Source organism: Solanum pennellii, chromosome 9 (genome assembly GCF_001406875.1).
Source record: "Solanum pennellii chromosome 9, SPENNV200".
Lineage (NCBI taxonomy): Eukaryota > Viridiplantae > Streptophyta > Magnoliopsida > Solanales > Solanaceae > Solanum > Solanum pennellii.
The window spans coordinates 2,010,305-2,033,595 of NC_028645.1; the positions used below are offsets into that span (position 1 = coordinate 2,010,305).

The window sequence follows — 23,291 nt, forward strand, 5'->3', positions numbered from 1 at the left end:
TGATTTATAGTGTTCCCCTGCAACAGACAGTCACTATTGGCACTTTTTGTAATTTTCGACTGTACTGCCTTAGTACTGTGCAACAAGGAAATCTTACTTTATAAAAAAAGAAAGAAAAAGACGGTCACAATTTGGACCATGATACACTGTCCAATTGTTTGCTTTGGCAACACATTCACTTCGCACTTCACCAGCTGGTGACTTGTCATGACTGCAGTTCAGGTGGCCTCCTGTTTCATCTCTTATTCCAATGGCATGTATCACCTAATTCTGATTCAACCTGGAAATTCCCCCTTTTCCATTCTTTCTTGCATATAAAGGGTAGTCAAATTTGTTAAAGGAGTCATCCTTCAAATTCTGATAAACAGAGAGGCATTCCCTCATTATCACTAGTCTCCTGTCAGTTCCAAACTCTCTCTCTTGAGCAACTTGGGTCAAAGTGGCAGTACCTGGATATTCATGTTATATCTGGATATATCAAAATAGTCATGGCTGTATTAAAAAGATCAAAATATATATGTTACTTTGAAGCATAGAGATATACTTGTGTTGTCAAACTGGTGATACCTAGCACTCTAATGGAAGCACTGGAGCTGGTCAGGAAGGAGGATGCACAAGCAGCATAGGTTGATCTAGGAACATATCTGCATGCATTTTGTTGTTTGGAAAAAGATATTTTTTTGAGAAATCGTTTGGAAAAAGATAATTAACATGCGTGCACTTTTAAATATAAGCATTTGTATCTTTTTGCTGCAAAATGAATGATATACACAAGGTAACCATGTTACTCGGAACTCCTGAATTCCTTTAGAGGAAGTTTAGGCCATGGTCTTACTATTGATGAATGATGATTGCTAAAATATAACTTGTCAAAAAATCTAGCGATGTTTGATATCCAAGTCAATGTGACGCAGCTTGTTAAACACCTTACTTATTCACCATTTAGGCCTTTAGCTCATCGAAGGGAACCTTGGAGGCAGGCTAGGGTTGAAATCATAGAGGAGACAAAAAGAAACTGATTGATTTCTTTCTATTTTCCTAAGCCTCACGGCTAGAGTTATCCGTAGCTGTACCCTTCGAGGTGGCCCAGTGGTTTGAGCTTGGGACTTCCATGTAAGAGGTCTCAAGTTCGAAACCCCTTGCCAGCGAAAGCAAGGGGTGTGGCTTCTGGGTCGAGCTCGTCGCGGGTTACCTCTCCTATGTGGTTTGCGAGCTATTGCATGGAGCGGGGATTTACCCTGTGCGCACCCAAAAGGGTAGCGGTTGCGGGTTTCCCTTGTCGTCAAAAAAAAGAAGAGTTATCCGTACCTGTGTTGGTGGGAGATGATAGGTACTCGGTGATAGTCGAGGTGCATGCAAGATGGTCTGAACACCATCAAATTACAAAATTAAAATTAAATTGAAGGTAGTCTTAAAAAAGAAGGCGTAAGAATTTACTCCAAGGAGTATATCTTTGACAAAGTGCAGACAAATATTCTTTAGGGATAATTAAGGTGACTGACCATTTGGTCATCTTACTAACTCCTTTTAGCCTAACTATCAATTCCTTGCCTAATTTAGCACAAGTGGCTATTAAATTAGTAATTAGCAATGCACTATTTTTTCTTTTAGAAGAGACATGCTCTCTTCTTTAAATAAGAAATTGGATTGTAACTTCTGATTGAAGAACCCAAAAACGGTAATTATGTTATTTATGTCTTCAACTTTCTCCCCTTTATATTTTTTTTTAACAAATGGGTTATGTTTTTTTATTTTCAACTTTGGATAATAGGTCTAAGTTGTGGGATAGTTGTCCATATTAATTTGTTCCCAACTTGAACATGCATTAATAGATATGTAAAATGACAGCAATAGTTCTAATTAAATAAATACTTTATATTGTCTTACTTCCGCTTTCTCCCTGACATATACTCATCCTTTATTCAAATTCCCCAGAATAGTGTGAATTTATTGTTTAAACATAGTTATACACTGCTTCTAGATGATTATACAAAGCAAATACATCACTTATAGATTGTATACGTAATGTATAATATCAATAAGGTATAAAGATGAATATGTAATGTAATATATATAATGTATAAAAATGCATATACACTCTTATACTTCATGTGCTAGCTGATTTGAAAATAAAAAGTGAAAAGGGTTGTACGTAGTTCGAGGAAGAAATTAAAAATTAGATTGATAGTGTCATAGAGATTTGACTTCATGAATTTGAATGTATTGAACATACATTGGCTAATTTAGATGTAAAAAGTTATTGGGCTGTAATCATTGTAAACTGTTTGGGTTATACACATAGGAGTAACCATCCCTATTCTTTATAGAGTACTTACTCCTTTGACCAAACAATTTTGTTGAACCTACTCACTTTAGCAATGATAACTTGATGGTCTATTCTAGGTTCTTCTAGATATTAATTTCTTGCCTCAAATTGTATTTCTGTTGGGACATCACTTGTAATTTTTAACGATGACTAAATATCTGTCTGGAGCCTATCCATTGGGCCAACAGCAGCCTTTAAAACTTGGGGATGATTGGCCCACCTCTTTGCTCCCCACTTGAATGCTGAACTTAGTTCGTTTGGCGCAAGGCGCAACCTTGTGACTTAAGACACATGTCCTTCAACATTTTCCAAATTGAGCTAACCCCTGAGGACGAATGCCACTTGTAACTTATCTCAAGAGCCATTAAGGTTTCACCAATTAGAGTGATGTATAGCTGATGTTATATACAATCATTTCATTGCTAACTGTTGCATTTATAGTGTCATTCTGCTTTAGATAGGTAGCTAACTATCTTTGATGTGTGCAGGACCTTAGTATCACATTGTCAACTCTTCTTCCTGTGGTTTGTAGAAGCAGTGACAAAAAAGAGCATTCAGATTTCTCAGTTGGGCTGAAGGTCTTGTTTATTGATTTATTTTTTCTTTTTTCTTTAAAGAGTGCATTTCATTGATTAACCATTTGATGGTCATTTCTTGCTTGGAGCTGTTCAGGCCTAAGTTCTGTATTTGAGGCCTTAGGTTGTTTTTATTTTTTCACTACTTAGATTAACCCAAGAGAAACACACGGGTGTACAAGCTTACTTAAATGAATTAGATTCTAGGAATCCCATTTAATCTTCTATACAAAGAGATATTTTCTGTGCACTTCTATGTTTGCTTCTTGCCATATTGTCCAAAAAATGGCGCATGGAAGGATCCTCTGTAACCTGAACGGATTGGCCTCCTGTTTCTTCCTCACCAACTTCTAAGGAGATCACGCTACTTGTCAGCATCTTCCAGTTGGCACACATCAGATCAGATAAAACAATTTTGAAGAAAGCCACTGTAGATGTGCGACTTGTATGACCCCTTCTCCAACTATGCTTGAAGCACCAACAAACATATATTTTTCCTCTCTTCCTAAGATTTTCAGGAGTAGAATTGCACTACTAGCAGCTGCCCACTTATAAAAGACAACTTTTGCTGTGCCATTATGCACAGATAGCTATGTGAGAGATGCCTTCGAATTTCTCTCTTCTATAGAACATGGTAGAAAGATTTTACATTAAAATATCTAGTGATACTCCTTCCACTCCCAGGTTGCGCGTGGCCTTAGTTTGTTCATCCACATGTCGGTATAGATAGTTTTGGTACTTACATGCTGTTCCTTTAAAGAAGATGTCTGCTTTTATTTGCTCTCAGTTTGGAAGGAAGAAGTTTTGTTGATATTAAAGTGGTAAGAACTGTTAAAAAAGAAGCAGCTTTCTGCGAGTCTTGGTAGACATCTAAAGTGAGTTATCGTGCAAGCAATGATAGCTTTATGGCAGTCCTGATAAGGATATTTAACTCTTTAGAAAATGGAGAGGCTAACAGCACTAAATACCATTCTTTAAATTAGTAGATTCTCTGAAGGTAGTATATGGTTGTTTTCCTTCTTCCATGTGTTTTTGGTCATATTAACATTACCTTGATTTTTTTTGTGCCCTTCTATCAACATCTGCTTCATCTTTCAAAATTGTTCAATGTATCTTCACATGTTATATTTGACTAATATATAGTTCTTTATTTTGTGTGAATGGCAGACTTATAATGAAGTTCAACATTGTTTCCTAACAGTTGGCTTGGTGTACCCGGAAGATTTGTTTGTCTTCCTTCTTAATGTGGGTATTCTCTCCTTCATGCATTCCAATGCAAGAACTTAATGATATTTTGCTCAGTGTATCACCTATCAAGGAGGCAATCAGAAATGAATCAAAAGCTTGCAATAGGGAATCACCCAGCCTTTTTCCATTTTCCTCCATTTTGTTTTTGAACTCCAGAATTCAACCCTCTTTTTAAAAAAATATGAAATGTCAAATATAGTTGTGAGATTGTTCCATTAAATGGTGTGTATTTACTCTTTACTGCTGTCAGAAATGCAAGATGAAAGAAGAACCCCTGGCTGTTGGTGCACTTTCTGTATTAAAGCATTTATTACCCAGGTTTTTTTTTTTCCACCTCAATTTGTTAATGTCATGTTAATCTTTTCTCTCCCCATGTGACTTTCCTGGACTACTTTTGTAGATTGTCCGAGGCTTGGCATAGTAAGAGGCCTTTACTAATTGAAGTTGTGAAGCTGTTATTGGATGAACTTAATTTAGGGGTCTGTAAGGCCCTTGCAGAGGTATTTAAGAGTTGAAAGTTTTGCCTGTAGTGACCAAGTTATGCAAACACTTACTTTACTTCTAGATTATATGTGATTGTGTTGCTTGCTTGCAGCTAATTGTGGTTATGGCTTCCCACTGTTACTTGGTTGGTTCTTCTGGAGAGATGTTCATTGAATATCTTGTTCGCCATTCTGCAATGTTTGGTCTGCACAGAGATGATACTGAGAGATCCAGGGAATTGAATTCGTCACCTGGTGGTTATTACCCTTTTGTGTACAAGAAAGTGGAGGTATGCCTCTTTTTCAATATTTCCACCAATTTCATCTCATATTCATGGTTGTGTTGAGTTGCTTGCCCTTTTCTTTGTGTGTGATAAAAAGCAGAGTGCTTCCTTTGGCTTTTGGGGTGGGAGAGGGAGAGGTGGTTCCCATCATTGTTTTTTTGGTTACATGAGGTGGTTCCTGTTCCCCATCTATGGGGAACTTCAACTTGAGTTGACTCCTGCATATAACTAGCGTGTCAGAATTTCTATCAGAATGCCATTTTTTATATGCCAAATGGGAAATTAGAAGAAGAAAAGAATAGATATTGGGAATTAAATTAATTGGTCATTCCCTCAAGCTGAGCGGATTAAATAGCTGTTACAGATAACGTAAATTAGGAAAGAAACTAATAAAATACTACACAATCTCTTACTGTCTAGTTAAAGGGATTAAAGAATATTCTCATATCTAGACTATTTAATCATACTATATTTAAATATTCCCATATGTACACTGTCCAAATATACCATAATTGACATTCCCCCTCAAGTTGGAGGTACAAGTCATATGCTCCTTGTTTGCCACAAATATAGCCGATTCTGGATCCTTGGAGTGATTTTGACTATCCACCAATTGTAATTTTCGACTCCTCCCATCTTCAACTCTTGGAGTAGTTGTCTCAACCATACTAGCTCACTCGTAGCTAGTGCTATAGCTTGATATTCTGCCTTTGCTTGATCTAGTTATGACAACTTGCTTTTTACTTTTCCAAGATATTAGATTGCCTTCAATTAGAACACAATAACCTAATGTGGACGGCCTGTCAAAAAGAAATCCTGGTCAATCTGCATCAGAATATCCAACAATATTGGTGTATCCCTTTATCTTCATCCAATAAACCTCATTCCGGAGAGCTTTTGGTATATCACAAGATGCGAATCACTACATTCTAGTGACTATCACAAGGTGATTGCAAAAACTGGGTTACTCCACTAACAATGAATGAGATGTCTGGTCGTGTGATCGTAAGATAGTTGAGCTTGCCAACAAGTCTCCGGTATCTGCTAGCATCTTTTAGAAGCTCCTCTTGTCTTGGAATAAGCTTTGTATTTGGATCCAATGGACTGTCCACATGCTGGCGATCCGACATACTAGCGTTTTCTAAAATGTCTAAGGCATATTTCCTTTGAGTAATAGCAATACCATGACTAGACTGTGCCACTTCAATGCCTAGAAATTATTTCAGCTTGCCCAAATCCTTAGTCTGAAAGCGACTTGAGAGGTGTTGTTTGAGTTGAGCAATACCTTCATTATCATCTCGATTATGAGCCATTTTTTGTTTCATAGGAAGTACTGGGGAAAGAGAGAGATGAACTCGAATAGTTTTCTGATATGATTGATTTAGCGACCAGTTGACCGATCCCTCCGTTTTTTTTTTCCGTTCAGTTTCTGTTACTGTAATAGAACAACATTCAGAGAGAGAGTGCTAAAAAGTCAGTGGCTTTGCTGCCATGATAAGAAGTAATAGAAGAAGAGATATTAGGAATTGAACTAATTAACCATTCCCTCAAGTTGAGGGGATTAAATACCTGTTACAGATAACATAAATAAGAAAATAAAATAATATAAATAAGGAAAGAAACTAATAAAATACTACACAATCTCCTAACTGCGGGAATATTTTCATATCTAGACTATTTAATCATACCATATTTAAATATTTTCATATCTACACTATTCACATATACCATAATTAGCACTAAACTATATGATGCTCGAATTATATCAGATGAAGATGGATGCTGTTACACTGTCAGAATTGAGGGCAATCTGTGAAAAGGGTCTTCTTCTAATAACTGTTACTGTCCCTGAGATGGAGGTATGAGAGTACTTCTCCCTTTAAGCAATTTCAGTTTAGTACTCTGTGTTCACCTCCTCCACCTCTTTATGCATATTATTATTATTTCTGGAATAACTGAATCTAATTTGTGCGAATTGTAGCATGTTTTATGGCCGTTTTTGTTAAAGCTGATTATACCACGAGTTTACACTGGTGCAGTTGCCACGGTATGAGATATTTTGTCTCCTTTTGGCTTTCATTTTTTGACAAGGTTCACTATCTGTTTTAATTGTTGAAAACTTCTTTATGTCAAGCTTGCATGTTTTATCTGCTATTCAGTAATGGGGTTTCACATCTACTTCTTATACCATAACTCCTTCAAGTGCCTTCTTTGTAGGTCTGCAAATGCATATCAGAATTGTGCAGGCGTAGATCTTCTCAAAGTGGTGCATCGGTGTTGGAATGTAAAGCTCGTGCTGATATTCCTCATCCTGAGGTAATCAACTTTAGTTTCACTGAGCAGCAGAGAAATCATATTACCTTGTTTAGAGAAGTATACAACTACTTTACCTCATTTTTTGGTGTTTTAGGAGCTTTTTGCACGCCTAATTGTTCTTCTCCATAATCCGCTGGCTAGGGAACAGCTGGCAACCCAGATTCTAACTGTAAGTCCTTGTCCAGCATCTTAGAGTATAATAATTGTTGAGATATGTAATCATCTCAGTTAAGCAGTTAGAGAGAGCAGACTTTTATCAACTTCAATTTTCCTTTTTAACACACCCTCCTCACGAATGGCTATTCTACGGTCTTTAGTATGGTTGATTGGATGCATTTATCAGGTCTCTTATGACGTATTCATGCCTTAAGTTTGAGTAAAAAACGTAGCTTTCTTATTTTCATTCTAGAATAGAAGTTTAGCATAATGACTTGGCCCATCGGCATGTAGCAACTTATACTTGGTGGCCGGTGCTATGGATGAGATTAGCACAATTTCGTACAGAATTTATGGGAAGGTCATTGTTTGTCATGTCTGTCTGTATGTCTGATATGCCTGTCTATCAACATTTAAATAGTTGATGGAAAACTGATTATGATGCCTTACTGAAAGCTAGTCCAATGAGCTTTCTTTCCTATGCATTTTCCAGAAGTTCAGGATGAAGCACGTTCCACATGTAGAACAAATTTATCTACACGTTGAATGTGCTTCATCCTGAACTTTGGACCTATCACCCCCCCACCCCCCAACCACCACCACTCACACACACAACAATGTTCTGTCTTGTTGAAATTAAGATGAAATTTCTATGTACCTGTGTTTTCTCATCTACTGGTTAGCTGCTGCTCTAAAAGAAGTTCTTGGTAGTTTTTGGAATGAATAGAGTAAGTGAGACGTGGAATGTGTTGGCTATTTTGGAAGGTTAAAACATTTACACTTAACATTGTGATTTAGATGCCAAACTAGGTAGTCTTAGGTACGATGAACTGCTTTAGAGAGTCAAAGTAGACTTATCCAGGCTCTTATGTTTTTATGATAACTCACAGGTTCTTGAAGCAGTCCACATGAGAGATTTTTTTGTTATTATGAATTCTGGGTGGATCATAAATATCTTTTCCTCCTAGAAGTTCTTTTCTCCCCCTCTTTATCTTCTGTCATCACATAGAAGACATTCACTCAAACAATTTGAACTGTAGAAACATTATATAGTTATCATATATGTATATATATTTAAAACACTATATAGTTTTAACCCTTGTGGTACGGCCGCTCCTTTGACCCTGCGCATAGCGGGAGATGCACGGGAGCTTAGTACACTGGGCATCCCTTTAAATTTCTCCAGGAAATGCACATGGTGTAAGGCAGGCAGGGGAGAAGACTAATACAAGATTACAGTCTTCAGCATTCGGAGTAGTTTCTATGACTTCTTCATTACCTTCTCTAAATTTATCCCGTTATATGTCACTGATTCTTAGGCTATCTGGGTGTGGTCTTTTATTTTAACACCAAGTAATACTGACTTCATTTTATTCCGACAGAGTGATGTTCCTCTCGTTTCTGCATTAGTTTATCAGAAAGGGTCCTCTGTTTGTATATGGGTGTCAAATGATTCTGAAATCTAATAATAGTTTAATTTATAGTTTTAACACTTGTTTTGCTTTTGTTTTGCAGGTCTTGTGTTATCTGGCACCACTCTTTCCCAAGAACATTAACATGTTTTGGCAAGATGAGGTATAACATATATGCAATATGTTAACGAGCTTACACATACTTAAGCAATTTTTTTTGGTGGTTTTATGCATTGAATTTATACTATACAAACAACCAGGCAATTGAGGATTGATGTCAAAGGCCTAGTTATTTTACTAATTAGCTAAAGTTGAATTGTTTCTGTGTCATTTCATTAACTGTTGGCTACATTATTGAGGTGCCTAGTAATTTTTCAAGCTAAATTATGGGTTATAGTATATGTTTCATGGTTTGATTGTATTCATATTGGAACTTCAAAAAGTAATACTTTATAATTTGAATTTTCTGCTACCGCATTGTGACTAAGTTATCTCTTTTTTCTAGTCTGTCTACCCTCTTTTAGTATTTGCCCTTTGACTTATTTCTCTGTTATAATTGGCAAAGTTGAGGGCCTCTTACACACGTCCTTTCTTACATGCTTTCTCTGCCTTTGCCTATTTCACACTGTCGCTTCACTCTCTGTTGTGAGCCCCTATCCACCATTATATTGCACTTCCCTCCACCTCTTACAACCCCCATATACTCTTCATGGACATGAGAAGGAATAGTTGCGAATAAAACGGCCAGTGGAGGGGTAAGAGAACAGTACAGAGTCTGTTTAGGGAAAGGTGTAACATGGGTGCTTGAAAGGGGAAGATGTGGCAAGGAGCTACTTGAGGGTTAGGGCCTTGGCAAAGGGAAGGTAGAAAATGACGAAGAAAAACTATGTTTGGGAGATTAAAATGCAGATTCGAACTTGAGAATATGTAATATCAGGGGACTCGACATAGGATGAGAAATTGAGAATTTTGTTTATTCCAAATAAATATTGGATACTTTGCTTTTGTATGTTATACGGAAACAAATTTCTGTGTGTCTTAATGGGTTATCTTGTTTGCTAAGCTCTAGATTCCGAAGATGAAGGCCTACGTCAGTGATACAGAAGACTTAAAGCAGGATCCGTCATATCAAGATTCTTGGGATGACATGATTATAAATGTAAGGATAGTAACTTCATCCCCTTGTTTGATACATTGAAATTTGTTGATTGAATTATTATTCAAGACTATGCAGATCATGAGTAGGGCATCTTTTGATCCTTGTAAATATGATTTTGCTTTATATAAAAGATCACATTGCCGCTGAGAAAAATCTTGAATGAAGTACTTACAGCAATGAATATTTTTCAGTACTCAGACCAACAAACATTTCTCAATCTCTTAAAATATGTCATCTCTTTTTGAAACAATTACTTCTCTTCTCCTGATTCCATGAGAAATTCTTAATGCATCTCATCTATTAATTGGAGCCGCAAAATGGGTAATTTCATTAATAATCAGTACTAAGATGGTGCATCTGATGTCTTAACTTTTACCAACATGAAGTAAAGTTTCACCCTTAATATGTGTTGGACCTAAACTCCTCATATTGACAGTTTATTGCAGAGTCTTTGGATGTAATTCAGGATGTTGACTGGGTTATATCACTTGGAAATGCATTTGAAAAGCATTATGAACTTTATAAACCTGATGACGAGCACTCTGCATTGCTTCATCGGTAATGTCAGCTATCTTCAATTTGATAAATGCACCTGGAACTGCAAATTCCTTAATACTATTCTTGCTTAATTTGCTTATTTGTATGACTGGTTTGGTGCATATTTAATTTAAGGAACTGTATGATTAATCATTTTTTCTTAATGTAAGTTAGTCAATTCAATATATAAAATGTCATAAAAGCTGAATTACTATCTTTTGAGCTCTTCTATTTTGTTTCATATCTTAAAAGTATAGTGATTAGATTTCCGTAGGCTTATTTGTTTTTGACAAAATTCTAAACAATTCTAAATGCCTCCCGACACCACACTTATTTCCTGGAAATAAACAATTTTATTGATGAGAAAAATTACCAGGGTGAAAAAAGGAATGCAACATTACCCGTGTTAAAAAAAGAAGTTTTTCCTTGAAACAATTTTTGTATATTCTACTCGTTGATTTTGTTCAAACTGGGATGTGGTTGTCTTCGTGACTAATTGCAGGCTCATCCAAACATTTTTTCTTCATATTTTTTTGGGAGGGTTTTCGTATTTCCAACTCACCTTCCAGAAGCTCCCTACTCTCAGTATATATCTTATCCTATTAAGACAAAAAGGTCCCTTGTCGTCGCTCTATACTGAATAAGGACTTCTAGTTTTGACGCCATGAAACTATCTGAGCCTCTTTGAGAAATATGTTCCTTTATTCAGCGCCGAGGAAGAAAAAAAAAGGACACATCTCTAGAAGAGAAATTGTCAGTTTTATGGTTGAGGTACCGCAGACTGCTCTTTTTACAGCAACACTCATTAAGATATGCAAGTTAAACTTCCTCTCTTCCCACTGTTAAGTTATTCTTACGCGCAATTGTCAGAACAAGATTCCTGCCTCTGCAGTTGAACAGAATTAAGTGATTTGACCAGTTGATGCTTAACCGGAATTTCCAACCTTTTGTAAGACGGGAAGATTTTCTTGAAAGCTCGTCATTTCTTGTCAGGTGTCTCGGAATTTTGCTGCAGAAGGTTCATACCAGAGCTTATGTTCGCGCTAAGATTGATCTGATGTATAAACAAGCCAATATTACGATTCCAACGAATAGACTTGGCTTAGCAAAAGCCATGGGTTTGGTAATTACTAATTAGTTTGAAATTAAACTATTGGTTTTCCTCGTTTGCAAATTTGTTAGAAATATGATTGTAAGACTTTGAGTCGTTGGAGTTTTGTTGCTTACGACATGCTGAATCAATGTTGCTTAGGTGGCTGCATCACACCTAGACACAGTTCTGGATAAGCTGAAAGATATCTTGGACAATGTTGGGCAAAGTATCTTCCAAAGGTGATGTCTGAACCTGGAACAAATTTAGTTCCCAGCATCCTTTTGTCATCTGAAGTTTCTTTTGACTAAGTTATTCTGATGAAGTAATTATTTTATTAATTCTGGTGGGGGAATTCCCTGTTAACAAGTTGTACTTTGGACTTGGTAACTAAATTCATCTACTTGAAGGATGAAAATTTCGTAACCTTTATCATTTGGAACTTCCCAACCGTGTGGGTATAATTTGTGAAATGGAAAATGTAATTGATCTTATGAGACTTAATTATGAGTTTGTCTCAGTCTAATTATCAAAGTTATGATGATACAAATATCTTAATTAATAACTTCAACTAAAACAGTGTTGCATATGTTGATTATTCTTTAGTGATTCATTCTATGCTGTTATGCTTATTCATTGTTCTGTATATGCTTTTATCTCACCTTTGATAAAACAAAATTTCTCTGGCAAAAGTAGGATCACTAAACACTTGATTCCTCCTATTGCTGATCTACCTATTCCTAATAGAAACTGGTTCATGATTTCTGCCAGATGCTTCGAGTCTCTGGTCCAAGATGTTACCAAGTACAATAAGTCAATAACAATGAAATCAAAATAAATGAACTGACATGTCCATCTAAATCAAAGTTGGAACATGTCGCGCTGTGTCATGCAATAGTCTTACAGAGTAACAACTCATTCAGCGTTAATTTGGTAGTAATAGATTGTAACAGTCACTTTGACAGGAAAGAGCTTGTGGCAACTGTGTACTACAATTCTTATTTTCTCGGTATCATATCTTGAGTATGAAAAGATTTTGCTGTTGCAGATTTCTATCATTTTTCTCGGATAAAGCTAAAATGGAAGAATCTGATGATATACATGCTGCTTTGGCGCTAATGTATGGATATGCTGCAAAATATGCTCCCTCAACTGTTATTGAAGCCAGAATAGATGCACTAGTGGTAAGCAATATGTTGTTAGCAGCAGTGTTATCAAAAGCGAAAAGCGCAAAAAAGCTCTAACGTCTGTGGGGGCTTTAAGCGCAAAAAGCTCTAACGTCTGTGGGGGCTTTAAGCGCAAAGCACAAATAAAGCGTGGGCTTGAACAAAAAAAGGCGCAAAGGGAGAAAAGAATAAAATATATATGTTTAGTCCTAAAGTAATAATTATAAACATGAATGACAAATTTATGACTAAAGAAATTGAAAAAAATTATGAAAGTAAAATATCAATTATTTAACTTCAATTCTTCATAAGAGGCTTATTGGCAAGGAAATGTTTGCCTTAGAAACTTGATGTCGACACTAAAGCGCTCATAAAGCGAGGCGAAGCGCTCAACACGTTTTGAGCTTCGCTTCAGAGCTTAAGTGCGCCTTTGATAACACTGGTTAGCAGTACTTTATTTTCATCCTTTATCAGAATATGAATTCTCTTTTATGTTCTATCTATTACAAAGCCTTATTCTTATCATAATTGTTTGAACTATATGGCTGCTGTATTACTTACAGGGGGTCAATATGCTGTCACGACTTCTTCATGTACGCCACCCTACAGCAAAGCAGGCTGTCATCACAGCAATTGATTTATTAGGTTTGTATGGATAGTGATTTACTCCGCTAATGGAATAAGTTTCCACATCAGCAGCTTTTGAATTTCTCATATATACTTGCTTGCATGCAATGCATATGGTTGTAAAAATTGGAAAACGAATAAATACTGGATCATCTTTGCCAAAAGTTCAATAATATTGGGTATGATACTAAAATAAATTTGTGTTGGAAATGTTGAGAAATAAAATATTGGAACTATGTTTTGAGTTCTGTTGTTACAGATTTCATTTCCTCCATCTTCTATTAAATTTTTAATTTCTCAGAAGAAGTTGTAAAATATATGTGATACCAATTAGTTAGCATATGCATCACAGTACATATACTTTAGCTCTTATGCTTTCTAGGAAGTATTTTAGCCCTCTCTTAAGAGTTTTGCCAATAAAAACCTTTTCTCGTATTTATTTTTTTCTATAATGTTAGCTTGAGATAAATTTAGATGGAGAAACTTGGACTTGTTTGAAGCCGAGGCATTGTTGTTGTGGAGAGTCTGTTACATCTATAACATCTGAGAACTTACCTTCTTTTGTCGGAAAGTTTGTGAAATCTTATTCAAGAAGGTCAAATGATGGTGTAGTGGCCTTTTTTTCTCCTCTCCATGATTCCTTGGCATTTCACATTGCTTTGCAAATTTTGTCACTTTGCCTCTCAAGTGTTCTCAAAATTTGTTCAACAGGGCAATAATATCTTACTCCCAGCTAGTTCGGGATTAAAGTGTAGTTTCTCTTGCTGCTATTATCATCGTGGCTACAATCGTTTTCACATACAATATGATGCAAGTAAAAAGTGAGTGTACTGTTGATTAAACTAAAGGGGTTTTATGTGTGTTATCATTGTGTTTAGGTCAGGCAGTTATAAATGCAGCTGAAAGTGGTATATCATTCCCACTGAAAAGAAGAGACCAGTTACTTGACTATATATTAACGTTAATGGGCACAGATGAGGAAGATGGATTTTCTGAATCCAACATTGAGCATCTGCGCACTCAGGTTCGTGTATCACCAATGATTTCTCCTGCTCAATTCCATTTCACTCAACTTCATCAGAATTACACCACTTTTATGTTCTTAAGTACTCTATATTCTTCTTGTTTTTTGCACTGCAGTCGCTTGCTTTAAGTGCCTGCACTACTCTGGTTTCCGTAGAGCCAAAATTGACTACTGAAACAAGAAACCTTGTTATGAAGGTGATAGTGTTGACCTCCTTCATCACTGAGATGGTCTTGATTTGTCTGTCCTCTTAACACCTTATCTTCACTTGGCAGGCCACTATTGGATTTTTCGGTTTGCCGAATGAGCCTGCTGATGTTATTGACCCCCTTATTGGCAACCTGATTACTCTTTTATGTACAATACTTATTACAAGGTATTTCACTCTCTGGTTAACTCATATCTATTGTTATATTTTGACTTAAGATATATTCTTAATGTGTAGCAGCAACTGTATTTCTTTTGAAGACAATATCTCTACTGTAATTTAAGCCAATCAGACTCATTTATGTTGCATATCCAATTAACAGATTAGCTTTAGTGCAATTACCCCCAGAAATTACGCTTACGAAATATTATGAAAGCTATAAAAATGACTTTGAAGTCTAATTTAGCCAGTGCATTAACAAATAAAAAAGTTACGGGGTTATTTCTAAAGAACAAAAAAGTGAACCTTGCACATTGTACGTAAATCTGTGTTGTTGTCTCTGCCGAAGACGAGAAATAAACCCAAAACACAAAAAATTGAACCGTGCACATTGTACGTATATCTGTTTTGTTGTCTCTGCCAGAGACAAAAACATTCATGTGGGTACACACACATATGCTCGATAGAATACTTGGTAACAGTACCTTATGAGCGTAATTCCATTTGATTAGGCACAATGTACTTAATCATAATAAATGTATGCATAAATTGCAGTCTAGTAAACCATAGGCCATGTATTATGATTTCTTTCTTTTCTTGAGTGGTGTTTCTGCTGCTATGTCATAATTAGTGGAGAGGATGGAAGAAGTCGAGCAGAGCAATTATTGCAAATATTGAGAAAGGTGGATCAGTATGTTTCCTCTTCATTGGACTACCAGAGGAAAAGAGGGTGTCTTGCAGCTCATGAGCTACTTTTCAAGTTTCGGATGATCTGCATCAGTGGATACTGTGCACTAGGCTGTCGAGGAACTTGCACTCACAGAGAGAAAACCGACCGTGCTATGCATCACACCTTATCTAATTTACCTTGTAAGTGCCTTTTCTTTTGCATAGATTTTATTCTAGGTTTTTTTGTACTTACCTGATACTTTTTCCTTGATACCAGCTGCATTTGCTTTACCAAGCCGCGATGCTTTGCGCTTGGGAGATCGTACAATGATGTATCTTCCACGATGTGTAGATACAAATTCCGAAGTTCGGAAAGTTTCTGTTCAGGCAAGCTTCAATACATTCTGACGAATTTAAGCTGGCTTATGTGATTGGCATGCAGAATTTCTCCCCTTCTTTTCTTCATTTCTTTGCATCTAATAAATTTTGATGGTTCTCCTGGCAGATCCTTCATCTGTATTTCAGTATATCTCTATCGCTTCCAAGGCCTGTTAACTCTAGTTTCAGCAATGACATTGAGTTATCCTATAGTGCTTTGTCTTCCCTTGAAGATGTTATATCTATCCTACGAAGTGTGAGTTTTCCTGAATGCTCCTTTTTCCCCTTTCCTTTCTTTGGAAATCTTTGCTTGCTGAAAGAATGTAAAAGGACATTCTCAAAAATAGAAAGAACAGTAAAAAGGAAAGATCATTGTGATACCTTAGTATTAAACGAGGACGAGCTTTAATACGTTAGTACATCTACTTCTCTTTGCATCTTCAGTGTCGAAACCTTTTTGCTCCTGAACATGAGTTAATATTTTCAGGATGCTTCAATTGACCCATCAGAGGTGTTTAACAGGGTTGTTTCATCCGTTTGCATCTTGCTGACAAAGGATGAGGTATTATTTAGCTTGTTATAAAATGCTGCCCAGTTACGCGTTCTCCACATCCTCATGTTATTCCACTATTTACAGCTTGCTGCAGCTCTGCATGGTTGCTCAGGTGCTATATGTGACAAGGTCAAGCAATCTTCCGAAGGTGCTATCCAAGCAGTTAATGAGTTTGTTATGAAGAGAGGTAATGAGCTGAATGAGACAGATATTGCAAGGTATTCTCCGCCGAAACAATCTCAAACTAACGTTGATAAGAAAGTGGCTATTCAGCTTTTCTTCAATGGATTGATAAGGTTTCTGTTTAACTTTGTTTACATTTTTATGCTAACAGAACAACACAATCATTACTCTCAGCCGTAATTCATGTGAACGAGAAGTATTTACGTCAGGAAGCTCTTGGTGCTGTATCTTTAGTGCAATTTCTTTCAGTGAAGCAGAATATATTTATTTTCACACATTATGGCTAGATTAACATTGTTTTCCTGTTCTCTTATCAATCACCGGGCTATGTGGAGAACTCTCCTTGATTGCCTTTTGTAGTGTTATAGTGTGTTGGTCTTCTTTGATCTTTTCTTTAACTGCGAGAAGATATGTTCCTTTGCGGAGAACACAAGCTCAAGAATTGTGTTTAATGAAGTTTTAGTTGCTGCAAGAAAGGACATAGCCAGAAAAGATATATCTAGACTACGGGGTGGGTGGCCAATTCAGGATGCCTTCCATGTGAGTATCTTAATCTGTTGTCTGCTGGCATTTTTATCGTATTTCAGATCTGCCTTGGTGTGTTGAATAGTTAACCTGCAATGCAAGATGGAAAATAGTTGAAGCATCAACAATCAAGAATGGAACTAATAGCTAATTGGAGGAATTATAAGTGAAGGGCATGAAAAAAAGGAGGAAATACTAAACAAATATAAGTAATTTAAAAATGATTATGAAAGATTAGTTACAAGATAAACGCGTATTGATGATTAAGAAAACTGCAATTCGTTGAATCAGGTACGGAGGCTGGTTTTTAAGTTGGTTCTCATGTATAAATGGAGGATCAATTTCCAGGCTTTAGCATATCCCTGTAACCAGTTTAGGATTGAGGCACTTGTTGATTGTTTTTAATGATTCACACAGGAGTTGGTAGAATTGACATTCAGGTAGTCCTTGAACTACTTCTTGTCATGGGCAAATAGGTGATCAGTTTTTGAAATTCAGTGTAAGAGCTGGGAAATAATCTGATTTTGAGAGATTTTAGAAAATTCTAAAGATCTTTACATGGCTTGAAGTTAGTTCACTCAGTGAACCTCCAAAATTGTACTAATTCTTCATCCAGAGAACATCCAGACATTTAGATTCAGAATGTCATGTTTAATCTGGTGAGACAATACACGGAAGCATTTTATTTTACTGCGAATGTGAGATAAATAAATATAACATCTTATGTTGCTACCTTATTTCATTTAGAAAAGCTTATGTTGTTTGACAATTATTGAAAGATTTTAAGTTACTTTAGCCAAATGTATGTTCATCTCCATTTTTAATGGTAGTTATATGGTTAGATTATTATGGTAAGAGTATAATTTACATGGCTAGTCCTGAGGAATTCCGACCGCTAAAGGTTGTGAGCAAGGGTCAAAATTAATCCATATGTATTTATATGGCCCTTCTCTCTTTTATCTGGTTATAAATCTTAGTACCTAAAAGTCTTAAGATTGATAGAACATTTGAAGTGTTAGCTTAGGTGAAATACTTTTGGAGGGAGCTCCACATTCTGGAACTCACTTCAGAAATGTGTTTTTGTACAGTGTTTTAAGATGCACTCTTCCTGGCTTATGTTGCTTCAAAATTCTTCTCTTCCTAGCTTATATATCATTGGGGAAATCTGAGTTCCTCAATTATGTAGTGTCAAACCTTTTGTTGGTGACACTAATGACAAGCCTAATACCTAAATTTTGGTTATGCCCAGATACCCTAAAACCTAAATTTTTGCATCATGCTTTACATTAAACTTTATTAAATGTTCCTTAAAAAGATCAACTTTATTATATGCTATAAAACAAACTTATTTGTCGATGCTCTAGTTTCGTTTATCTGGGTTGATTGGCCATTGATTGCCAAATTTCTGCTTGTCTTGAATAGGTGTTCTCACAGCATTCAGTACTTTCATACATGTTTCTGGATCATGTTATGTCTGTCATCAATCAGATTCCTACTCTTGGTGGGGATTGGGGTCATGATGAAAGTTCTAGCCATGCAGTTGATACTACTTTAGAAGATAATATTGCAAGAGCAGCTATTGTTGCTCTGACTGCTTTTTTCAGGTATTGTTTCCAATTGCATTGTTTTTTCCCTTTTCTTTCTCGTTGAATTTGTCACCCTACCATTTTTCCGAATTCATCAGGGGTGGTGGTAAAGTTGGTAAAAAAGCAGTTGAACAAAGTTATGCTTCCGTTCTTGCAACACTAACTCTTCAACTGGGAAGCTGTCATGGCTTAGCTAGTACTGGTGAACTAGAACCACTCCGGTAATGTGCCAGTGTACCCACTTTCATACTTGGTTATCAAAATATTTTCAGAAGAATGTTATTTGGTATAGCTATTTACAGTTACCTCACCTATTTTCTACCATCTTAGTGCATTACTGGCTGCATTTCAAGCATTCTGTGAATGTGTTGGTGATCTGGAAATGGGGAAGGTGAGGATTTTTCAGACTAGCTTCCTGGAGATCTTCTTAAATAATTTACCTTTTTAAATATGGTTTTGATGATAATAATTTTCTTCTACGATCAGATTCTTGCACGAGATGGAGAGCAAAATGAAAATGAGAAGTGGATCAACCTTATAAGAGACCTGGCTGGCTGTATTTCCATAAAAAGACCAAAAGAGGTTGGATGATTCTGTACAAACAGGGCTCCTGCTTCATTTTTTAATTATTTGATACTTCTATCTTTTTGTCTCTATCTGTTCGTACCTTTGTCAAGATTATGGACTTGAGTCGAACGACCAACTTTATTCCAAACTAACAGAACTTGCTGAAATGATACTTACTGAAAGGTCCCTACCTGAAAGTATTCATATTTCCTGAAGAAAGCATCTGTTCTTTGATCTCTAAGATATTTCATAAAACTCTGTATGGATCCTCAATCACCAATCCTTGCATGAATATGAACCTTACTAAATTGATAGAACACCCATATTTCAATATTTATCTACCCTTTCTTTCCTATCTTTGTTCTCCTGTGCCATTCCTTTTTCACCCAAAAGCTCAAGAAGATTGGAACAATTCTTTTTTCCCCAAGTGTACGTGTAGATATTTAATTCCTTGATTAAATTTGTGTGAGAGTTAGCAAATTTCAATAGGAATATTTTCTCAGGTTCCATCCATTTGTTTGATATTGAGCAATGCACTGGATCGATCTTTAAGATTTCAACGGGAATCAGCTGCTGCAGCTTTGTCAGAGTTCTTGCGCCACAGGTATTTGAGACTTCTGACCTTCTCTCTGTATTATTTATTGATTTTTTGTTGTGGTCTCAAATCATATTCATGTCTGAAGCTTCCTAAGATTGTGGATGCAAATTTTTGTAGTGATGGCTTTGGTCCCCTATTAGAACAGATGGTGCAAGCACTTTGCCGGCATGTATCGGATGATTCTCCTACTGTTAGGCGCCTCTGTCTAAGAGGGCTTGTCCAGGTATTCCTGGTCATATAGTATTCTTTGCTTTTTCTTTTCTTCTAAGGAGGAGGAATGTTTACTTGAGGAATTTCCTAGTTTTTACTTTCCTGATTTTATCATTAGGAGTGCCTCTGGTTTAGTTTGATTTCCTTGGTTAAATAATATCATGGCATCATTTCGTAATTACTGCTTTAGTTATAAAAAAATTCTTCCCTTTGTTTTCCCTTTCCTTTGTGGCTAGGTGCATACTAATTTCTTCTCTGAAAGAATGAGAAATTGGTAAAGTTGTGAACGCAGCCGTAATCGTTGCCTACTGGTCTTGCAGATGCCATCTATCCATGTTCTCCAGTATACTACTCAAATCCTAGGGGTGATATTAGCTTTGCTCGATGACTCAGATGAGTCGGTTCAGTTAACCGCAGTATCATGTTTGCTGATGGTAAAGCTTGCTCGTCTTTGTAAGTATCTTATAATCTACCTTCACATGAATGTTTTCTGCTTACATTCTACGGTGTAGGTTCTCGAGTCCTCATCCAGGGATGCAGTTGAACCTGTTCTCCTGAACCTTTCTATACGACTTCGGAATCTCCAAGTAAGTTGATCTACTATCCAAATGTAACTTTCTTCAACTTTAGATTTTGTAGTAATAGCTTCAAATTGGTTCAATTACTGTACTAGTCCAATTATATCACATTCTAAACTATTTACTTAGAGCTGACAACAGGGTGGCATTGTGTTAAAAGACTTTTGTATCAGGACAGTAACACAACTCTGTTTGGACATCCTAGGGTGATGTCTTTTGCCTTGACATAATATTTTGCATTGTTTGTCAACCTTCAAGACATGTCTCTTGATACAAGTTGTACTTTAATTTTATATTACACCCCTTAAGTGTATGTTCAAGTTGTTAAATATATGAGTGACACCCATATATTGTACTGTGCTAGTGTTGCCACCTATGTTGTTCAGACTCTTCAAAAATGCCGGCGAGTGTATGTCGTATCCTCCAAAAGTAGTACATTTGGAGGATCCGACACGGGTGCAGCAACATTATTGGAGCGTTCGAACGACATAGGTTGCCATAATTTTTGTATGTCGTATCCTCCAAAAGTAGTACATTTGGAGGATCCGACACGGGTGCAACAACAATTTTTGTATGTCGTATCCTCCAAAAGTAGTACATTTGGAGGATCCGACACGGGTGCAACAACATTATTGGAGCATTCGAACGACATAGGTTGCCATAATTGTAGTCTGTTTTTTAAAAGAACTGAAGTAATTTAATGGTAGGTTTTATATTTTGTCTCTGAAAATTAGTGCATATTGATGTGTGATTTATCTGTTGGGAAAGAAGCACATTGTTACATCATTATCTTCTAAACTGTGGATTATAGAAATATTAACAAGTGCATGTTGAGATGGCCATAGCGTATAACATTATTTTCTTGCCTCATAAAAGGAGTGCATGAATGAGAAGATACGAGCCAATGCTTATGCGGCATTTGGAGCACTGAGCACTTACGGAACTGGGCCTCAACAAGACTCTTTTCTTGAGCAGGTATCATATCTCTCATTAAACCATCCGTCACCACCTAAAATTGATTTGGTTTCTTTTTCTCATTAGCACATTTGTAGTTTCAGATGTCCTTTTAAATTTCATCAATTTTAATTGCATCATAAGGTTTCATATCCAACATCACAATTCAAAAATGGTCTCAAACGAGGATGTTTTGGTTGTGTTGGCTTTCTCATTTCGGATGAGCGTATGTAAAGGACGTTACATATTCAATTGTTTCTTCTTCATTAAATGATCAATATTTATTTGATTGACAATGTAGGTCACTTTTCTCTAATAGTTGCCCCTCATGTATATTTACTGAATCATGAAATTCCGAAATGTGTTTGTTTATATTTATGGTGCATCTTCTTTAATTTTAAAACCTTCAGTTTAATGCCTTCGGTTAGGATCTCTGAAAGAGGAGCATAATCTAGACTTAACTTTGCTGTTAATGGGTCTGTTAATTACTTAAGTTCCCCTAAGGCCTCTGTTGGCAGTGAATATTTTGTTTTACGGTCCCCAATTCTTGATCTGCTTTTGTATTTGAAGGACCTCATACTTTTCTTCTACTTATCATCATACTTTACTTGCTTGGGTAAAAACGAGCAGTAGATATACCCTTTCTATCCCACATCTTCGTTGTCACATATGAATTTCGAATGAGATGTGATTTATTTTGGTCTCCATTTCTGTTGTACGAGGAGTAGAGTTCATCAATTCTCGATTTTCGATTTGGTTAAATCAATATCTAATCTATTTCTGTCTCATTTTGAACTTTATCAATAAATAATCTTCACCTTTTCTACTCGTCAGGCTCATGCTGCTTTCCCACGGATGGTTTTACATCTACATGAGGATGATCTTAGTGTGAGACAAGCTTGCCGAGTAAGTTTAATTTGCCAGATTTTATTCCTTATATTGTTCAGGATGCCTTAATGAGTTAACTTTTCAACACGCCAGAACACTTTGAAATCCATTGCTCCCTTGATGGAAATTGATGGAATAACTGCTGTTTTCAACAGTCACTGGTTTAGTTCGGACCATCGGTATGAACCCATTGACTTGATCAGTCCTTAATGGTTATTCATGAGTAATGATATTGAGTTGCCTTCAATTTTTAGAGGCGACTATGAAGACTTTCTTCGAGAACTTGCAAGGCAACTAACTCAAAATCTTGCTGCCCGAGTAGATAGGTACATGGCATCAATAATACAGGTCCGTATTCTTTTTCTAATCTTGCATTTGGAGAAACTTTGAAGGTATGCATGTCATTGTATTGAAATGCCATCAAATCCAGTGCTATGATGAAATTGGTATGAGAAAAAAAAGTTACGAATTTCCTACCATTCAAAAGTAAACGCAGTTCCCCTAAGAAGCTGGTGGGTTTCATAGAATCATATTCATACTAAAATAGCTGTCAAATTTTGGTGTTATAAAATTTTCAAGTGCTTGAATTTCCGAATCTTCAGAAAGTAGTAGTAGGCATACTTCCACGACAGGCTTGTCCACAAGCAAATCAATGTTCAACAGGGGAACACGCTATATTGAGATTTCTAGCTCGCTTGACTGGCCGTAAGATGCTCAAATCAATGGGAGCTATCCCACCCTTCTTCCTTGATCTATGTGGTCATGCCTTCAAAGTAAAGGAAGGATGATTTAGCGTTTTTTTGCTTTTAGTTCCCAATTAACTATTTATGGTA

At 36.4% G+C, this 23,291-nt stretch overlaps 1 protein-coding gene across 5 annotated transcripts in view; it reads left to right on the top strand.

Moving 5' to 3' along the window:
* LOC107031489 (protein SHOOT GRAVITROPISM 6) overlaps window positions 1-23,291 on the top strand; it is a 36,737-nt gene that overhangs the window by 12,472 nt on the left and 974 nt on the right. For all 5 annotated transcript variants that reach the window (XM_015232890.2, XM_015232889.2, XM_027919691.1 and 2 more), the window contains 38 exons: window positions 2,815-2,904; window positions 4,069-4,146; window positions 4,400-4,467; window positions 4,550-4,649; window positions 4,745-4,921; window positions 6,685-6,774; window positions 6,897-6,962; window positions 7,133-7,231; window positions 7,326-7,400; window positions 8,903-8,962; window positions 9,869-9,958; window positions 10,395-10,516; window positions 11,489-11,618; window positions 11,748-11,827; window positions 12,634-12,769; window positions 13,315-13,396; window positions 14,257-14,402; window positions 14,519-14,599; window positions 14,678-14,778; window positions 15,401-15,639; window positions 15,716-15,825; window positions 15,944-16,072; window positions 16,304-16,378; window positions 16,454-16,587; window positions 16,704-16,776; window positions 16,961-17,092; window positions 18,500-18,681; window positions 18,762-18,884; window positions 18,994-19,054; window positions 19,150-19,245; window positions 19,734-19,834; window positions 19,946-20,051; window positions 20,359-20,472; window positions 20,551-20,625; window positions 21,493-21,591; window positions 22,405-22,476; window positions 22,552-22,637; window positions 22,713-22,806. In XM_015232890.2, the coding sequence (XP_015088376.1) occupies window positions 2,815-2,904; window positions 4,069-4,146; window positions 4,400-4,467; window positions 4,550-4,649; window positions 4,745-4,921; window positions 6,685-6,774; window positions 6,897-6,962; window positions 7,133-7,231; window positions 7,326-7,400; window positions 8,903-8,962; window positions 9,869-9,958; window positions 10,395-10,516; window positions 11,489-11,618; window positions 11,748-11,827; window positions 12,634-12,769; window positions 13,315-13,396; window positions 14,257-14,402; window positions 14,519-14,599; window positions 14,678-14,778; window positions 15,401-15,639; window positions 15,716-15,825; window positions 15,944-16,072; window positions 16,304-16,378; window positions 16,454-16,587; window positions 16,704-16,776; window positions 16,961-17,092; window positions 18,500-18,681; window positions 18,762-18,884; window positions 18,994-19,054; window positions 19,150-19,245; window positions 19,734-19,834; window positions 19,946-20,051; window positions 20,359-20,472; window positions 20,551-20,625; window positions 21,493-21,591; window positions 22,405-22,476; window positions 22,552-22,637; window positions 22,713-22,806 (3,972 nt within the window). The remainder of the gene's footprint in view (window positions 1-2,814; window positions 2,905-4,068; window positions 4,147-4,399; window positions 4,468-4,549; window positions 4,650-4,744; window positions 4,922-6,684; window positions 6,775-6,896; window positions 6,963-7,132; window positions 7,232-7,325; window positions 7,401-8,902; window positions 8,963-9,868; window positions 9,959-10,394; window positions 10,517-11,488; window positions 11,619-11,747; window positions 11,828-12,633; window positions 12,770-13,314; window positions 13,397-14,256; window positions 14,403-14,518; window positions 14,600-14,677; window positions 14,779-15,400; window positions 15,640-15,715; window positions 15,826-15,943; window positions 16,073-16,303; window positions 16,379-16,453; window positions 16,588-16,703; window positions 16,777-16,960; window positions 17,093-18,499; window positions 18,682-18,761; window positions 18,885-18,993; window positions 19,055-19,149; window positions 19,246-19,733; window positions 19,835-19,945; window positions 20,052-20,358; window positions 20,473-20,550; window positions 20,626-21,492; window positions 21,592-22,404; window positions 22,477-22,551; window positions 22,638-22,712; window positions 22,807-23,291) is intronic.